Here is a 17,080-nt window from a genome sequence, read left to right as displayed (position 1 = left end):
TTAGCTTTTGTTGACTAATGCTTTGCTACCCAAGTCCCTCCTTTTTATTTGTTTGTGTTCTGTGAATAGAAGTTGGAAAGCTTGTTTTCAGCCTCCTCAAGTGTTTACATTTTTATTTGGCATTTCAGCCTCTCTATAACAATGGCAATACAACCTATGTGGAAGTGCCATTTAGTTATAGATGTAGAAAAGCTTGCAGATATCTATTCAGGCGAAGTGAAAAGTGAAGTAGCTTTTTACCCCGAGTCCAAAAAATTATCCTAAGCAAATATAGTTGTTTTTTAAAGTGTGGGAGAAATTTTCTTTTTCTCTCAAAAGTAAAATACAAATCATACATTAGTGGTCAACTTTAGCTAGCTTAGGTGTGAAAATCCCATTTCTTCCCATGTTGGCAATGTGAGTCTATCTGTGGCACACAGAAGAGGTCTGTTTAGCTGCCTTATGTTGGCAGATAGGGAAGACATATCTGAAAATTGGTACTCACTCGTACGTTGTTTGTGTGTGTGTGTGTGTGTGTGTGTGTGTGTGTGTGTGTGTGTGGTGGCGGCTTTGTATCTTCTTGTTTCCAGGGGATATGATGACCTTGTTGATGAAAAAAGACACTCTGACAGAAGAGGAGACTCAGTTTTATATAGCAGAAACAGTGTTAGCCATAGACTCTATTCATCAACTTGGATTCATCCATAGAGACATCAAACCAGACAACCTTCTTTTGGACAGCAAGGTATGGGGGGACATTGGCATGAACTATGCACATTTACTGATCTGAGCAGCCTCTGCTTTAACACCTGCACCCCTGTGGTCATCCCAGTGGGTGAGCTGTGACCTACCTTGTCATGATTTTCTTTTTTTTTTTTTAAACAGGTAAGTTTGCTGTCACTTCCTTTCTCTGAAAGGCTATGATTCTATAATTTGGTTGAACCTTCTCTTAAAAATAAAGGAAACTAGGCCGGGCGCGGTGGCTCAAGCCTGTAATCCCAGCACTTTGGGAGGCCGAGACGGGCGGATCACGAGGTCAGGAGATCGAGACCATCCTGGCTAATACGGTGAAACCCCGTCTCTACTAAAAAATACAAAAAAACAGCCGGGCGACGAGGCGGGCGCCTGTAGTCCCAGCTACTCGGGAGGCTGAGACAGGAGAATGGCGTCAACCCGGGAGGCGGAGCTTGCAGTGAGCTGAGAGCCGGCCACTGCACTCCAGCCTGGGCAGCAGAGCAAGACTCCGTCTCAAAAAAAAAAAAAATAAAAATAAATAAATAAATAAATAAATAAATAAATAAAGGAAACTCTTGAAAATAAGAACAAAACTGATGTAGAGGGTAATTTTGTAATAAAGCCAAAGATAGTCATTTTCTCTTAGCATATAATTAACTGTGCTACTAATACATCACCTATCTAGAGCCCTTCTGTTGGGCAACCTCATCAGTTAATGAGGAACCCAGCCAAGAAGCAGGAAGTGAGGCAATAACAACAAGAACCTGTAACAAAGTCCAGATTCCAAATCATGCTCTCTGCTTAAAGAAGGGTCCTGCCTAGCCTCTTTTTTTTTTTTTTTTTTTTTTTTTTTGAGATGAAGTCTCGCCCTGTTGCCCAGGCTGGAATGCAATGGCGCGATCTTGGCTCACTGCAACCTCTGCCTCTCGGGTTCAAGTGATTCTCACTGCCTCAGCCTCCTGAGTAGCTGGGATTACAGGTGTGTGCCACCACGCCCCTGCCCAGCCTCTTAAATGGCCTGTTTATATTTATTTTTAGACTTGCAGATAAGCTTCCTTGCTTAGTTCCTAAACTTACAGCAAATTAGAAGATAATCGCTGTGCTGCCAGCTAAATTGCTAGATAACCCTTGGCAAATCTCTTTACCACCTGGATCTCATTGTTCTTTTCCGTAAAGTGAAAATAGAGATCTAGGAAACCCGTGAAATCCTTTTCACCTCTAAAACTCTAGAATGTTGTTTTCTGTTAAGCAGAGTTGTCGTCTTGACTGAATTTTCTTGTAAGGTGAAAAGTAAATTTATTTTCTAGGGTATTTTTCTTTGCTGTCTTTTGATAACTTTCTTGCTTTGCTGTCCTTGAAAAACCTAAAGTTGTTTTTTTTTGTTTGTTCATTTTTGTTTTTTGAGACGGTCTTACTCTGTCATCCAGGTTGGAATGCAGTGGCACAGTTATAGCTCACTGCACCCTAATTCTTGGGTTCAAGGGATCTTCCTGCCTCAGCCTCCTGAGCAGTTGGGACGACAGGTGCATGCCGTTCTACCTGGCTATATATATATATATATATATATTTTTTTGAGATGGAGTCTCACTCTGTCGCCCAGGCTGGTGTGCAGTAGCGCAGTCTCGGCTCACTGCAAGCTCCACCTCCTGGGTTCACGCCATTCTTCTGCCTCAGCCTCCCAAGTAGCTGGGACTACAGGTGCCTGCCACTACGCCTGGCTAATTTTTTGTATTTTTGGTAGAGATGGGGTTTCACCATGTTAGCCAGGATGGTCTCAATCTCCTGACCTTGTGATCTGCCCGCCTCGGCCTCCCAAAGTGCTTGGATTACAGGCGTGAGTCACCGTACCTGGCCTTTTAAATTTTTTTAATTTTTATTAGAGATGAGGTCTGACTTTGCTGCCCAGGCTGATCTCAAACTCTCTGGTTTAAGTGATGCTCCCGCCTCAGCCTCCCAAAGTCCTGGGATTACAAGTGCGAGCCACCACCTGCTCTTTTCTTCATTATAATGCACAGAAGTGGAGTAGAATAGTGGACACCAAAGGCTAGGGAGTGTAGCAGAGATGGGGATATGGGAAGAGGTTGGTTTAAAAAAAAAAAAAAAAAAAAAAAAGGCTGGGGCCGGGCGTGGTGGCTCACGTCTGTAATCATCCCAGCACTTTGGGAGGCCAAGGCAGGCGGATCATGAGGTCAAGAGATGGAGACCATTCTGGCCAACATGGTAAAACCCCGTCTCTACTAAAAATACAAACATTAGCTGGGCATGGTGGAGTGTGCCTGTAGTCCCAGCTACTCTGGAGGCTGAGGCAGGAGAATCACTCGAACCCGGGAGGCAGAGGTTGCAGTGAGTCGAGATCACACCACTGTGCACTAGCCTGGTGGCACAGCAAGACTCCTTCTCAAAAAAAAAAAAAAAAAAAAAAGCGGGATGCTGTGGCTCACACCTGTAATCCCAGCAGTTTGGGAGGCCAAGGTGGGTGGATCACGAGGTCAGGAGTTCAAGACCCGCCTGGCCAACATGATAAAACCTTGTCTCTACTAAAAATACAAAAATTAGCTGGGTGCGGTGGCAGGTACCTGTAATCCCAGCTACCTGGGAGGTGGAGGCAGGAGAATCACTTGAACCCAGGAGGCAGAGGTTGCAGTGAGCTGAGATCGCACCACTGCACTTTAGCCTGGGGGACAGAGCAAGACTCTGTCTAAAAAAATAAAAAACATTAACATGGTAGAAAATTTGAACAATACAGACAGTATTAAAGAAGAAAAATTATGCTGGCCGGGTGTGGCGGCTCACGCCTATAATTCCAGCACTTTGGGAGGCCAAGGCAGGTGAATTACCTGAGGTCAAGAGATGGAGACCAGCTTGGACAACATGGTGAAACCCCGTTTCTACTAAAACTAAAAAATTAGCCGGGTGTGGTGGCACGTGCCTGTAATCCCAGCTACTCGGGAGGCTGAGGCAGGAGAATCGGCTTGAATCTGGGAGGCGGAGGTTGCAGTGAGCCAAGATTGTGCCACTGCACTACAGCCTGGCCAAGAGTGAGACTCCATCTTCAAAAAAAAAAAAAAAGAAAAAGAAAAATTACCTATAATCTCATTACCGAAAGATAACCATTTCGTTGTAATCACTTTGATGTCTTTCTGTTTGTGTCAATCATTTATATAAAGTTAGCATCCTAAAAGTAAATAGCTTTGTATTCTGTGTAAACATTAAAATATTAATGTTAGATGTTTCCTATGTCATTAATATCAGATATATTTTTAATAAAACACTGGCCCTACCTTGTGTGATTCAAAGTTCAGATGCTCTGGTTGGTGCCCTAGGTACCTTAGTGCTGGCTTCTTTGTCCCCTGTAGTCTGTGTTCAGATCCAACAACCATATTAAAGAACTTGAGAACTTGGTCTAACTGAAGAGGAATGCGGGATCCTGTTAGGTGCAGGTTTGCCCTTTATATTATGCTAGCTCACGCTTGTAGTAAAATGTTCTCATGAGCAAGTTGATTTGTGTTCTGCCACATAGATTATAGTCCTAAAAACGTAGGAGTTTTGAGTTCCTGTTGCATACTCAGAATAGCTATAGAATTCCCTGAAAGGCTAAGCTTGAATAGCATTTGCTCCAGGAACTGCTTTTAAAAAGTTTTTCTTTTTTTTTTTTTTTTGTTTGTTTTTGAAGTGGAGTCTCACTTTGTCACCCAGGCTGGAGTGCAGTGATGTGATCTTGGCTCACTGTAACCTCTGCCTCCCAGTTTCAAGCAATTCTGCCTCAGCTTCCCGAGTAGCTGGGATTACAGGCGTGCACCATCATGCCCAGTTAATTTTTGTATTTTTAGTAGAAACAGGGTTTCACCCTGTTTGGCCAGACTGGTCTTGAACTCCTGACCCCAGGTGATTCACCTGCCTTGGCCTCCCAAAGTGTTGGGATTACAGGTGTGAGCCACTGTGTCCAGCCAAAAACAATTTTTCTTAGTCCTTTCTTCGAGTTGTCCAGGTGAGATATGTAATCATGAGAACTATAAACTTCCTTGGCTTGTAGAATAAGTTACTTGCAAATCTTCAAAAAAAGATACTTAGGTCAGGCATGGTGGCTCACTCCTGTAATCCCAGCTCTTTGGGAGGCCGAGGTGGGTGGATCATGAGGTCAGGAATTCAAGACCAGCGTGGCCAAGTTGGTGAAACCCCATCTCTACTAAAAATACAAAAAAATTAGCCAGACCTGATGGCGGGCACCTGTAATCCCAGCTACTCAGGAGGCTGAAGCAGAGAATTTCTTGAACCCAGGAGGCAGAGTTTGCAGTGAGCCAAGATGGTGCCACGCCCGGCTAATTTTTTTTGTATTTTTAGTAGAGACGGGGTTTCACCGTGTTAGCCAGAATGGTCTTGATCTCCTGACCTCGTGATCTGCCCGTCTCAGCCTCCCAAAGTGCTGGGATTACAGGCGTCAGCCACCGCGCCTGGCCAGTTCTGCCATTTTAATGGCAAGCCATTTAACAGCTCTAAGTCTGTGATGTGTAGTTGAAGGGTTTTATTTTTTATTTATTTATTTATTTATTTTTTTGAGACGGAGTCTCGCTCTGTCGCCCAAGCTGGAGTGCAGTGGCCGGATCTCAGCTCACTGCAAGCTCCGCCTCCCGGGTTTACGCCATTCTCCTGCCTCAGCCTCCCGACTAGCTGGGACTACAGGCGCCCGCCATCTCGCCTGGCTAGTTTTTTGTATTTTTTAGTAGAGACGGGGTTTCACCGTGTTAGCCAGGATGGTCTCGATCTCCTGGCCTCGTGATCCACCCATCTTGGCCTCCCAAAGTGCTGGGATTACAGGCTTGAGCCACCGTGCCTGGCCAGTTTAAGGGTTTTAAATGAGACAACACAATTAAAGCATCGATCAAGGTGCCTGACTCATAGAAGGTGTAAGTTTTCCTTTATGAAAATTACAAAGTTAGAGATTTATGATTGGAATACAGTATTGTCATGATGGCAGCGGTGGCCTGTCTGGAGCCTCTGCTGGGAAGATGCCAGCTGCAGTGGGGGAGGCAGTCAGGGCTGTGTGCTCCATGGAGCTGGCAGGAGCAGGGAACAAGTGGGAGCCCTGCCCTCTCAGGCACAGCTGCAGCTGCCCAGCCACAGCTGCAGACCTGGGCATCCCTGCGCTCACAGGGTCCTGGGAAGCCCATGACCTTGGAAGTGCCTGTTCCTGCTGCCTGACCTCTCTGTGCTCCTGGTGTCCACTCCAATTTCAGAGCAAAGTTGAGGCTGAGCCTGGGTTCTATTGAGACCTGATCAGGTGTGCGCACGCTTGGGGCGGTGCTGACGCACCAGCCCCCTGCAGCCTCAGCCCCCTCTGGACTTTGGGTGCCAAGAAGCATGAGAGGGAGGCCAAGCAGGGGAAGAGGGCAGTTGGGTGCAGGTCTGTAGATGCTCCTTTGCACCAACAGCCTGGTGCTGTGGACAAAATGGTTGATGGCCATAAGAGGCAGACAGGCTCTTGGGTGGAAAAGGGTGGGTCCCTGGTGAAGCCCTACCTTCAAGCCAGGGATGGCCTGAAGCCTGAGGGCCAGGCTGTCAGTTCGGGCTGGACTCTATGGCCCAGAGTAAGAACTTGTGGTGTTTTTTCCGGGCCTGCCTGTGACTGCCCATGGACCAGTCAGCACACACTTTTTCTCTTTTGAAACCCATAAAAACCCTGGACTCAGACTCTGGCAGATATCAGACAACCTGCTGCAGAAAGGAGCTATCTGCTCCAGGTCTCCTAAGGGCTACAGACTTGATGGGTGCCGGGTCCAACCTGCAGACTGCGACCCCAGTGATGGATGAAAAAATGCACTCTGACACAGATACCCAGTGAAAGAGCGGGCTAGGGGACTGGGCTGCCTGCAGAAAGTGTTGTAGCAGCCTCGGCCCTGAAAAGCTGGTGCTGCGGGCAACTATTTAGTACAGATTTAATGACAAAGGCCTTCAGTCAACACACTTGTGGGTAATTAACATGGTTGTCCCCCTCCCCACCCCCAACGCCACCCCATCTCCGGAGAGAGCAGTCCTGCATTTGGATTATTAAAGGCCAGGTTCTGAGGCCTAAGTAAACTAACTTATCTAGATCAGTTTCTTTACATCCCCTTGTTATCTAACCTAAGCCTTCAGGCACCGGATAAGAGAATCTGAATGCCTTCAGCCAAATCCTTTTCTGAAGCTTTTGTAAAACTTCCCAGCCTTCTAAGAAGGTTTCCGTCTTTCTACAATTTTTCCCACCACACTTACCGAACCCCTACAGATGGGATGACCTGCCTGTGGAAAGGAGCAACCCACTTAGGGTCTCCTGAGAGCTGTACTGTCACTCAATAAAGCTCCTCTTCACCTTGCTCACCCTCCAGTTGTCCTTATACCTCATTCTTCCTGAATGCGGGACAAAAACCTGGGACCTGCCAAATGGTGGGGCTGAAAGAGTTGTAACACGAACAGGGCTGAAATATATCTCCCTTGCTCGCCGTGTTGCAGGCAACAAGAAGGAGAGAAGCGCTGTGGCCCTTCCGGGAGCCCAGACCTAGGGGCTTCCTGAGCCAGGGCTGTGACACCCTCTTTAGGGCTCTGCAGTTTCTGGCATCTCCAAGCTTCCAGGTGCCACTGCATTCGCCTCGTCCATATGCAGGTGCCCACAGCAGAAGCCACTTGCAGTGCATCTCATCCAACTGCAGGCTTGCATGGAGCCAGCACCTGTACTGGCGCCTGGAGCTGCCTGCTGTGCCTGGCTGTGTGCAGTGGCCGCCAGTGTGCCTGGCTGTGTGCGGTGGCTGGACCCTGCACTCACACACTCCTTGCCACTCTGCTTGTCTTGCCCTTGGCAGATTTGAGATCCGGGCTGGTAGCACAAGCCTGCCAGGCTGAGTGGGCGGAATGAGCCCAGCAGACCTGAGTAAAAATCGGGCAAAAGGCACCAATGACCACAGAGGCTTCCGGCTAGAAGCCCAAGGATCTCGTGGCAGTAGCATTTATCAAGGACTATCCAATAATATTTATTCCCTTTGTCTTTGAAATAGTTGACTGCTGGAATTTATTCCAATGGAATAAGAGGAGGAAAAGCTATATGAACAATTTTGAAAAGATTTACTCTTCATTTAACAATCATTTATTAAAGTCATCCTGAATCATGCCCGGTTAGGTCTGGGAATATAGACTCTGTCAGAGAGCACCTGATAATCCATGTTGTATGAGAGCTAAGAATTGAAAATGGAATGCACATCCAGTATTAAGGGGATGGTAAGGTAAACAATGAAGTGCCAAGTTAATTGAGTATTATGGAGACCTTTAAAGTGGTAATTTTGGCCAGGTGTGGTACATGCCTATAATCTCAGAACTTTGGGAGGCTGGGATGGGAGGATCACTTGACCTCAGGAGTTTGAGACCAGCCTGGGAAACATAGGGAAGCCCTATATCTCCAAAAAATAAAAAAAATTAGTCGGATGTGGTGGCACGCACCTGAGGTCCCAGCTACTCAGGAAGCTGAGATGAGAGGATTGCTTGAGCCTGGGTGGTCGAGACTGCAGTGAGCCATGATCACATCACTGTACTTCAGCTTGGGTGACACAGCAAGACCATGTCTCAGAAAAAAACAAGACCATATAGAAACAGAGAGAAATATTTGATTGAGTTAAAGAAGTAATAAAATTGTCTCTAGATGCTAAGGAGGGGTCAACGATGTTTAAAAATCAGTATTTGGATAAAACCAAAGTTGATATGCAGAAATGAAAATAACTTTATTAGTATAATAGGACTTGGGATTTTAAAAAAAATTTTTCTGCAATTACATGATTTTTCCTATAATAAAAGAAGGAGCAGTGTACTGTGGCTGTAGAGCTGTAATGGATGCTGGAAGGAGTAGAAGGTAATGTTCTGTTCTACCTCCAAGAATACTCATCCATCACCTTGTTTCTTCCCCATAGGGCCATGTGAAACTTTCTGACTTTGGTCTTTGCACAGGACTGAAAAAAGCACATAGGACAGAATTTTATAGGAATCTGAACCACAGCCTCCCCAGTGATTTCAGTAAGTGGTAACAATTACGTTAGCCTTTTCGTTCTAACTGGGCCTAGAAGAGCTGTTTCCCTTGTAACCAAATTATGCAGGACAGATAGGAGATTCTCACAGCATGAGTGTGTAGAGAATAAAAATACCTTCCCAGGTTTGCCTGTGATTTGTGTTGTCTGGTGAGGCAAGATGAATGAATGGTACCAAATGTGTGAAGGCAGAGGTTGAAAGGGATCTTCTTTAGAGGTCTATTGGGAAGGTCACTGGGGATGAGTATGGGACAGGCAAGCAGAAATAGTAGAGGAAACACTCCTGGGAACAGCTCTGGGCTAGATTTATCCTGGGTACTTCTTTCCTTCATGACAGAAAGAAGTTTATCCTTATGACTGTCACTTCCACTTGAACACTATGAAATCATTGACAACTGTGTAGTAAAATTACATTTCATCCTAGAAAAGCTTATGTCAAATCATGTATTATAAATTCAGATGTCCCTGATCATATAAGTTACTACTACTTGGAAAATTGATGGTAATTTTGAGAAATTGTGACTGTTGTAGGTCCACGTTAGGACCTCGGTTCTAGTTGAGACTGAATTCCCTGTAATTCTGATTAAGTCCTGTATCCTCTGTGGCCACTTGATCCACATGGGAGTACCTTTTACAACTTTGTGTGAGTCTTTTAAGTTAATGCTTTACAGCCTCTGATTTGGGCTTACTGTAAACTTACTAGGATATGTGTCATCTGGAGCTTTTGATGTATGAGTAGAAAAAAAGCAAGACTTCAGGGTTTCATATGACTTGAAAGAGCCTACTAAAAAAAGTAGTAAACAGTTTGGTCTGAACTTTGACTGCAGCTTGTATTCTCTACTTTCAGCTTTCCAGAACATGAATTCCAAAAGGAAAGCAGAAACCTGGAAAAGAAATAGACGTCAGCTAGTAAGTAATATCTGTGGCTTCTGAAATGCTACAAACCAAGTATGTATAAGTTCTAAAGATTTGCACATAAATTTGCATTTGACAGATATTTGCAATGTGTCCCTTGCTTTTAAGATTACCTAAAGAGAGTGCTGTCGTTAGGTTGGTAGGACCCAAAGGAATCTTTTGAAGGAGGACAGGTAATATTAGGTTGTTTTCATTGTGACATTTTCCGTGGGTGACCTCATTCTGACCTTTTAGCTTGGTAACAATACCTTTCCTTCCTGCCCCACCTTTTCTCTATTTTTGTAGTGGTAAGGGGGTTGTATTTAAGCTGGAGATCTCTCAAAACTAACTACAAATACCTACCTAGAGTTTTCAGGCATCAGTTCTCAAACTTCTTAAAAATTTTGATCCAGTCGGGCAAGGGTAAGTCAAGACTCCTCAATTCATTTGCCTCACACTTTCTGACTTTGTGATGTGAAAAAGAACTTACTTGTAAAGATTGGAGAGAAATATAAGGGGAATGCTTATTTATATGCATTTGACTTTGTGCCCATGTAAAATTAGGTCCTACAGGCTGAAAAATAAGAAACATCGTGTTTACCTTGATAGTATGTTGGAAGTACAAATTTACCAGTGAAATATTGCTGTCTAGGCAGAATTTATTTTTTAGCAATAGCTGGTTAATTGGTTCTTGTTTGAAGTACAGTGTACATGTTCCAGTGTCCAGTTACTGGAAGGTTATTGGCCAGATAATAGAAATGTATATCACTACATTCTTAAGCTTTGCAGGAAACCCATAGCAAATGAAACTGATGATGGATAAAGCCAAACTAACATTTGGTCATTGGAAAGCAGAATAGCAGCAATGGGAAACTGACTAACTTGGAATGATGGTCATGCAAATGTATTGTCTAGAAATGGCAGCACTTCTGTTTGTCCACATACATGGTAGCAACTTGGCAAGTTTACCAAATACTGTGTTTCAGTCAGAATTCCTAGTGAAATACTGATTTACAGTTCTCTAGAGTACCTTTAATAACAGTCTTAGTAAGTCACTAATAGGTGGATGTCAGTTACATGTGAAAATGGAAACCTATGAGATGGTTTAAGAAAGAGTCAAAGGAAAGTTGTGCATTCGTTTTGATTTATTCGAAGCCCACTCATCAGTGGGGCCTCAGACAACATTTACTTGGGAAATCTTCAGTTTAGTACAGTTAGTTACAAAACAGTCTCCCTTCCTTGGGAACTCTGCTACTCTTTAAACTTCTGAATTCTGTATGTGGTTGAAAAATATTTTATGTATCTTGTTGAGGATTAGAGAATGTCAGGAACGAATTTGGTCAGGTGCTTCTATTATGTCTCTCCACAGAGAAGTAGTTTTTAACCTTGGCTGCACAACAGAATCACCTGGGGAACTTCAGAACATGTTGATGTCCAGGTTCCACCCACAGAGATTATGATTCAGTTGGTCTGGGATATAGTCTGGGTATCGTATCGTATCTGATTTTTAAAAGACAGATTCTACTGTGCAGTGAATGTTGAGAACTTCCACTGAAGAGGTTATGTCTTAAATAATAGCTCCTGCTTTGTTGGGCAACTAATATTTATCTATTTTTTGGAAACAGAAGGTAAGGAATCTGTGATTTCTGTTCTTTTCTTTTCTTTCTTTCTTTCTTTCTTTTTTTTTTTTTCCAAGCAGGCCAGCATTTAACCTTTGGCTCCTGTACTAACGAGTATTTTGGGGATAAGGCTTAAGTGTCTTGAATTGTCCCTTATATTCCAAGACAAGCTTTGTGCTCTTTGATGTGCACCCAAGGGTCTTGTGCTGATTAGAGGAATCATTTCTGTAGTTCTATAAGGAAAGCAATTTCACAATTTTCGTGCTTGCAGTTAAATGTCATTTAATAGTTAAAAACATTTTTGAAAATCTCAATAAACTTAATGCCCTGATGCTATGATTAAGGTTCTTGCCTTTTTATACTATATGCAGTAGAAATGGGAAAGTGTAAATTAAGGTCATCCTCATATTATCTCTTTTCATAACTTGAAGAAAATGAAGCCACCTCTCAGTCTTCTAAATGTTAATTAACTGTGTTACTTTGACCTTTTCTAAGTGATCCCATTTAGCTAGTACCTAGCTGAAGATTGATACTCGTTAATACTTAATATAAATTTACTGCTCTAGGTTAAGCCTAGCATATGTAATTCCTACCCAGCCTATTACTTTTTAGTCCATTGGGAATCACTAAAAAAAGTAGAGGCTTTAGCTTCATTCCTTGGCTGCTTAAATAATATTGTAATGTTTTAAATTGTTTTGTGGTCCTATATAACCTTAGGCCCCAGTACCTGATTAATATGAGTCAGCTTTAAGTTAATCGCAGATATAAAATATAATAGATACATAGGCATCCAATCTTGGTCAGTTTATTTTTTTAGGGTAGGATTTACAGAAGTGATTAGGAAATTAAATTTTTTTATTTCTCTTAAAACCCTGACACAAAATCATAAGGTTAGAACACATTTGGTTGAAATGACTGTTAACAACTGACGGAGCTATTCCAGATTGCAGCTTTCATTGACACTTGAAATACCCAGACAAGAAAAGGAAAAACTGGAGTACAGGTTTATGAGGTTGGAGTTGGAGGACACCCTGGTGTGGAAAACAACAAAGGTTTGGGAAGGGGGCAGTCCTTAGATTGGAAAGGACACACCTGGTACAGACGGTGTGGTAAAACGTGTGGTAAAATACGAGTGAGCTCCTACGGCAGATTCTAGTTTCTGGAATAAGAGCAATACTTTTACCTTCACAGGTTTGAGCCTGCTGTTTGCTATATTTTATAACTCTTGAGTCTTTATTTTAATGCATTGGTAGCTTGAAGGAGTTCTTTTCCTCTGGCAGTAGACCTCTGGTTTTATCATGGAAATCTTTGAACAAGTAAGATCTGCTTAGATTTACATTCATCTTTGGTAGAGTAAACCTTATCTCTAAATTAAAGGGTATTTGTAATTTCTTACCTTTATGATTAGAATGAAAATTCTTGGAGAAGGCCTAATCCACGTTTCAGTCTTTAAAACTTAAAGACAAAAGACAACACTGGTATTTGTGTTATTTAATGTCTGCATTTAAATATATATTATACATGTATATATACACACATGCATGCACTTAGCTATATGGAAAAAATGGATCCCTACCGTACAGTATATGCAAGTCAATTCTAGATGGGAAATTAAACTTTAAAAATTTTTAAAGAAAATACAGGGCAGTATCTTTATGACCTCAGAGTAAAGAAGGATTTCTTAAATAAGATACAAGAAGTACAGCTCATAAAGGAAAAATTTGGTTTATTTTACTACTTTAAGGAAAAAAACCTTCTGTGTATCAAAAGACACAAAGAAATGAAAAGACAAGCCACACGGTACAGCTACTTTGGAATTACCTCTCAGAGTTCGTGTGTACACCCTACAGCGCTGCAATTCTACCCCTAGTCATAAGCCCTAGAGAAATTGCACATGTGAACCAGGAGACATGCAGAAGAATGTTTATTGCATTTTCATAATAGCAAAAGACTGGGAATAACCCAGTGTCCATCCACAGGAAAATAGTTACATTCTGGAATAGAATATTTTGCAGCAGTAAAAATAATTGAACTACAGCTACATGTGACAGCGTGAATCAATTTTAGAAACATAAAGTTGAGAGGAAGAATCTAATAACAGAAGACTGTATATAGAATGGTACCATTTTAATAAAGCTCAAAAATAAAATCTCATTTAGAGAGATACCTGGCAAAATTCTTTTTAAAAGCAAAGGAGTGACAAAACGTGAAATTCGGCATAGTGATTAAGAGAAGCAGGAGAGACGGGGAGGAGTACATGTTTAGCTTTAATAATATTGTTATTACTTGGTTCTTCAGTTGAACTCGTGGGTATTCATTTTCATGATTATGCATTATAATTTGATAATGTATATAATTAACACATGTATGTATGTGACATATTTTGGTAACAAATACTACTTCATTAAAAAAAAAAAATCACAATAAAAATAACAAGCCTCAATCTGGGAGAAGATATTTGCAGTATACAAATATCTTAAACAGATTAATGTCCTGAATTCATAAAGAATTCCTATGAATCAATAAGAAAAAAGACAACACAACTTAAGCAAATACTAGTGGACAAAGGATCTGAACAGGAATTCATAGTAAAAACCTGGATGGCTAATTAAAATACGAGTGTGTGCTCAGCCCTACTTGAAATAAAGTAAATGCAAATTAAAACAAGATCCCAGCCATGCTGGCACATCCCTACAGTCCCAGCTACTCAGGAGGCTGAGGCAGGAAAATCCCTTGAGGTCAGGATTTCAAGGCTGCAGTGAGCTATGATCATACCACTGCACTCCAGCCCGGGTGACAGAGCAAGATCCCATCGCTTAAAAAGAAAAAAAGATCCCATTTCATATTCATCAAATTGGTAAAAATAAAAATAAAAAATCTGACAAAGCCAAGTCTTGGTGAGATGTGGAGCACCAGAAGCTAATCCCCACCAGGACTGGTTTAAATAGGGACTAACTACTTTGGAGGACATGGAAGATACCTCAAGTTTAGATGCTTATAACCCAAGGCTCAGCAATATTCTAGTTTATACTCTAGAGAAATGCTTGCACAATGCCCAAGAAGGTATTACAAGAATGTTTATTCAGGAGTTACTTGTCATAGTGAAATACTGGAAGCAATGTAACTGTCCATTACAGAAGAAGGGATAAAAACTATTGTGATTAATTTATATAACAGTATAGCATACAGCTGAGAAGTGAGTGAACTAGAGTGAACTACGTGAATAAATCTCAAAACTAATGTTAAGACAAACAGGGCTGGGTGCGGCAGCTCACGCCTGTAATCCCAGCACTTTGGGAGGCGGAGGCGGGTGGATCACTTGAGGTCAGGAGTTCGTGACCAGCCTGGCCAATGTGGTGAAACCCTGTCTCTACTAAAAATACAAAAAATTAGCCAGGTGTGGTTCATCTCAAAAAAAAAAAAAAAAAGACAAGCGATCTGAGACAAATATGGCAATTTATTAATCTCTTTAATATGAGTAATGGGTCTGTATTGTCTGTTCCTTTTTTGTATATGTTTGTAATATTTCATAATGTTTTAAAAAACAATACAACTGTAATTTTAAAATTTATATAATATATAATATTTAAAGCACCTAGATCAGAGCCTTACACATGGTAAGCCCTCAGATGTTAAGTACATTAGGAGGCTTTGATTGTACTTTCTCCTCTTATTTTGCAGTCCTGGTATGTTAGAGTAGAATACTGGAATGCAGAAAATGTTTCTCTTGGTCGAGTATGGTGGCTTACACCTATAATCCCAGCACTTTGGGAGGCTGAGGTGGGAGGATCACTTGGGCCTAGGAGTCTGGGCAAGATGGCAAAACCCCATCTCTACAAAAAAATTAAAAAATTAGCCAGGTGTGGTGGCATGCACCTATGGTCGTAGCTACTCTGGTGACTGACATGGGAAGATCTCTTGAGCCTAGGAGTTTGAGGTGAACTATCATTGTGCCACTGCACTCCAGCCTGGGCTACAAAGGGAGACCCCATCTCTTAGAAAAAGAGAACAGTCCTCCAAGAACTATGTACAAAAACAATTAAGTTTGGTAAATAGGTATTTATAAACATTAACTTATAGGATATAACTTTAGCTTTTGATCATAAAGCTTCCCTTTATGATTGTGTCAGATCAAAGAATGTGTATCATAGAAAGAGGGATGGAGTAAGATATTATAATTTCTACCTTTTTTTTTTTTTTTTTTTTGAGACAGAGTCTCATTCTGTCACCAGGCTGGAGTGCAGTGGCACGATCTCAGCTGACTGCAACTTCTGCCTCCTGGGTTCAAGCGATTCTCCTGCCTCAGCCTTTCGATAAGCTTGTACTACAGGTGCACCCCACCATGCCCAGCTAATTTTTGTATTTTTAGTAGAGACTGGGTTTCACCATGTTGGCCAGGATGGTCTCGATCTCTTGACCTCATGATCCACCCACCTTTCAGCCTCTCAAAGTGCTGGGATTACAGGCGTGAGCCACCGCACCCGGCCAGATATTTAATCTCTAAACTGGGCTCTACCACCTAACTAGTTCTGGGGTCTTGGGCAAAGCCATTTTGAGCATCAAATTGTATCTGCAAAGTTAGGCTAATAAGGTCCTCCTTGGAAAAGTTTTGTCGGGATTAAATGAACTCATGTATATGAAATTTTATATATATGTATATATAACTCTATATATAAAGTACAGAGCCTGGTACTTAATGGGTGCTCAGAGAATTGTAATATTAGTTATTATGACAGAGATGCCTTCGCCGTAGTGACTGATAGTTAAGAAAGGTCTCCCACCTCATTAACAAAGCTTTCTTGTTCATTTTGGAAAGTGCTTTGGCAAATCAAGCTTGCCGTTAAGCTACTGGGCAGTCCCGCGTATTTAGCTTGGGGGTAGCTTCTGGTGGTATTCATAGCCTTTGGTTTCTAGAACAGAACTCTGGGCATCTCCTGCCTGGCTGGGCCTCCCTGATGTGTGGTCCATGTTTCAGGCCTTCTCCACAGTAGGCACTCCTGACTACATTGCTCCTGAGGTGTTCATGCAGACCGGGTACAACAAGCTCTGTGATTGGTGGTCGCTTGGGGTGATCATGTATGAGATGCTCATCGGTAAGTTGCATGGTTTCAGAGGACTTTTTCTGTGCATCCGTGACAGACTTCTACATTGATATCAGCCTCTGTTTCAATTGGCAGTGATCTAAGTGATTTCCCCACTTGTCTTTCAAAGTGAATTGTTTTAGACAGATGACAACTCTTTCAGTAAGATGTATCCCACTCCATTCTTAGGCTTACTGGCATCCTGCAATTGCTTTGTTGATCATTTTTTATGTTTTTCTTTCTCTTATACCTTCTTCTCCTCCATCTGGAAGCTCTTTCAGTCACTAGCACTTATTAACATCCGTTGTATGCAGAGCATTTTAACTGGGCGTTGCCTCACTTTTCTAATATGCTGCCCCCTTCCTCTGTCAAAGCTTTCAAATCATGGGACCCTGTGGCCTCTCTCCCTCTTATTGTATTGGTGTATCTCTGTGTTTATGGGACGCATCTGTGGGGGTGGTCATATGCCAGCGAGCAAGTATATCCTTGTTGGTTCCGAGTGAGTCTATCTGCCTGCTTTGGCTTCAGGAACATGGGAACAATGCCTGTGGAGGTGGGCGTACACTATCTGGAGGGAAGATGGGGTGATAGGGTGTGTGCGTGTTTGTCTTCTTGCCTGTAGTTCTCAAAAAGACGCATGGTGGTCCTTTTTAAAATCTATGCTTTTTTCTTATTCACGTTATTTGGTACTTTACCCATAGAAGGGTATTTCTGGAATGATATTGTTTCA

The 17,080-nt window shown here is 42.3% G+C and overlaps 1 protein-coding gene across 3 annotated transcripts in view; it reads left to right on the top strand.

Moving 5' to 3' along the window:
- Positions 1–17,080, top strand: part of STK38 (serine/threonine kinase 38) — a 53,264-nt gene that overhangs the window by 30,983 nt on the left and 5,201 nt on the right. For all 3 annotated transcript variants that reach the window (XM_010389690.2, XM_030929035.1, XM_010389692.2), the window contains 4 exons: positions 570–724; positions 8,643–8,745; positions 9,604–9,665; positions 16,245–16,362. In XM_010389690.2, coding sequence (XP_010387992.1) covers positions 570–724; positions 8,643–8,745; positions 9,604–9,665; positions 16,245–16,362 — 438 coding nt within the window. The remainder of the gene's footprint in view (positions 1–569; positions 725–8,642; positions 8,746–9,603; positions 9,666–16,244; positions 16,363–17,080) is intronic.

This window comes from Rhinopithecus roxellana, chromosome 4 (genome assembly GCF_007565055.1).
Source record: "Rhinopithecus roxellana isolate Shanxi Qingling chromosome 4, ASM756505v1, whole genome shotgun sequence".
Lineage (NCBI taxonomy): Eukaryota > Metazoa > Chordata > Mammalia > Primates > Cercopithecidae > Rhinopithecus > Rhinopithecus roxellana.
This window is presented reverse-complemented; position numbering and strand designations above follow the sequence as displayed.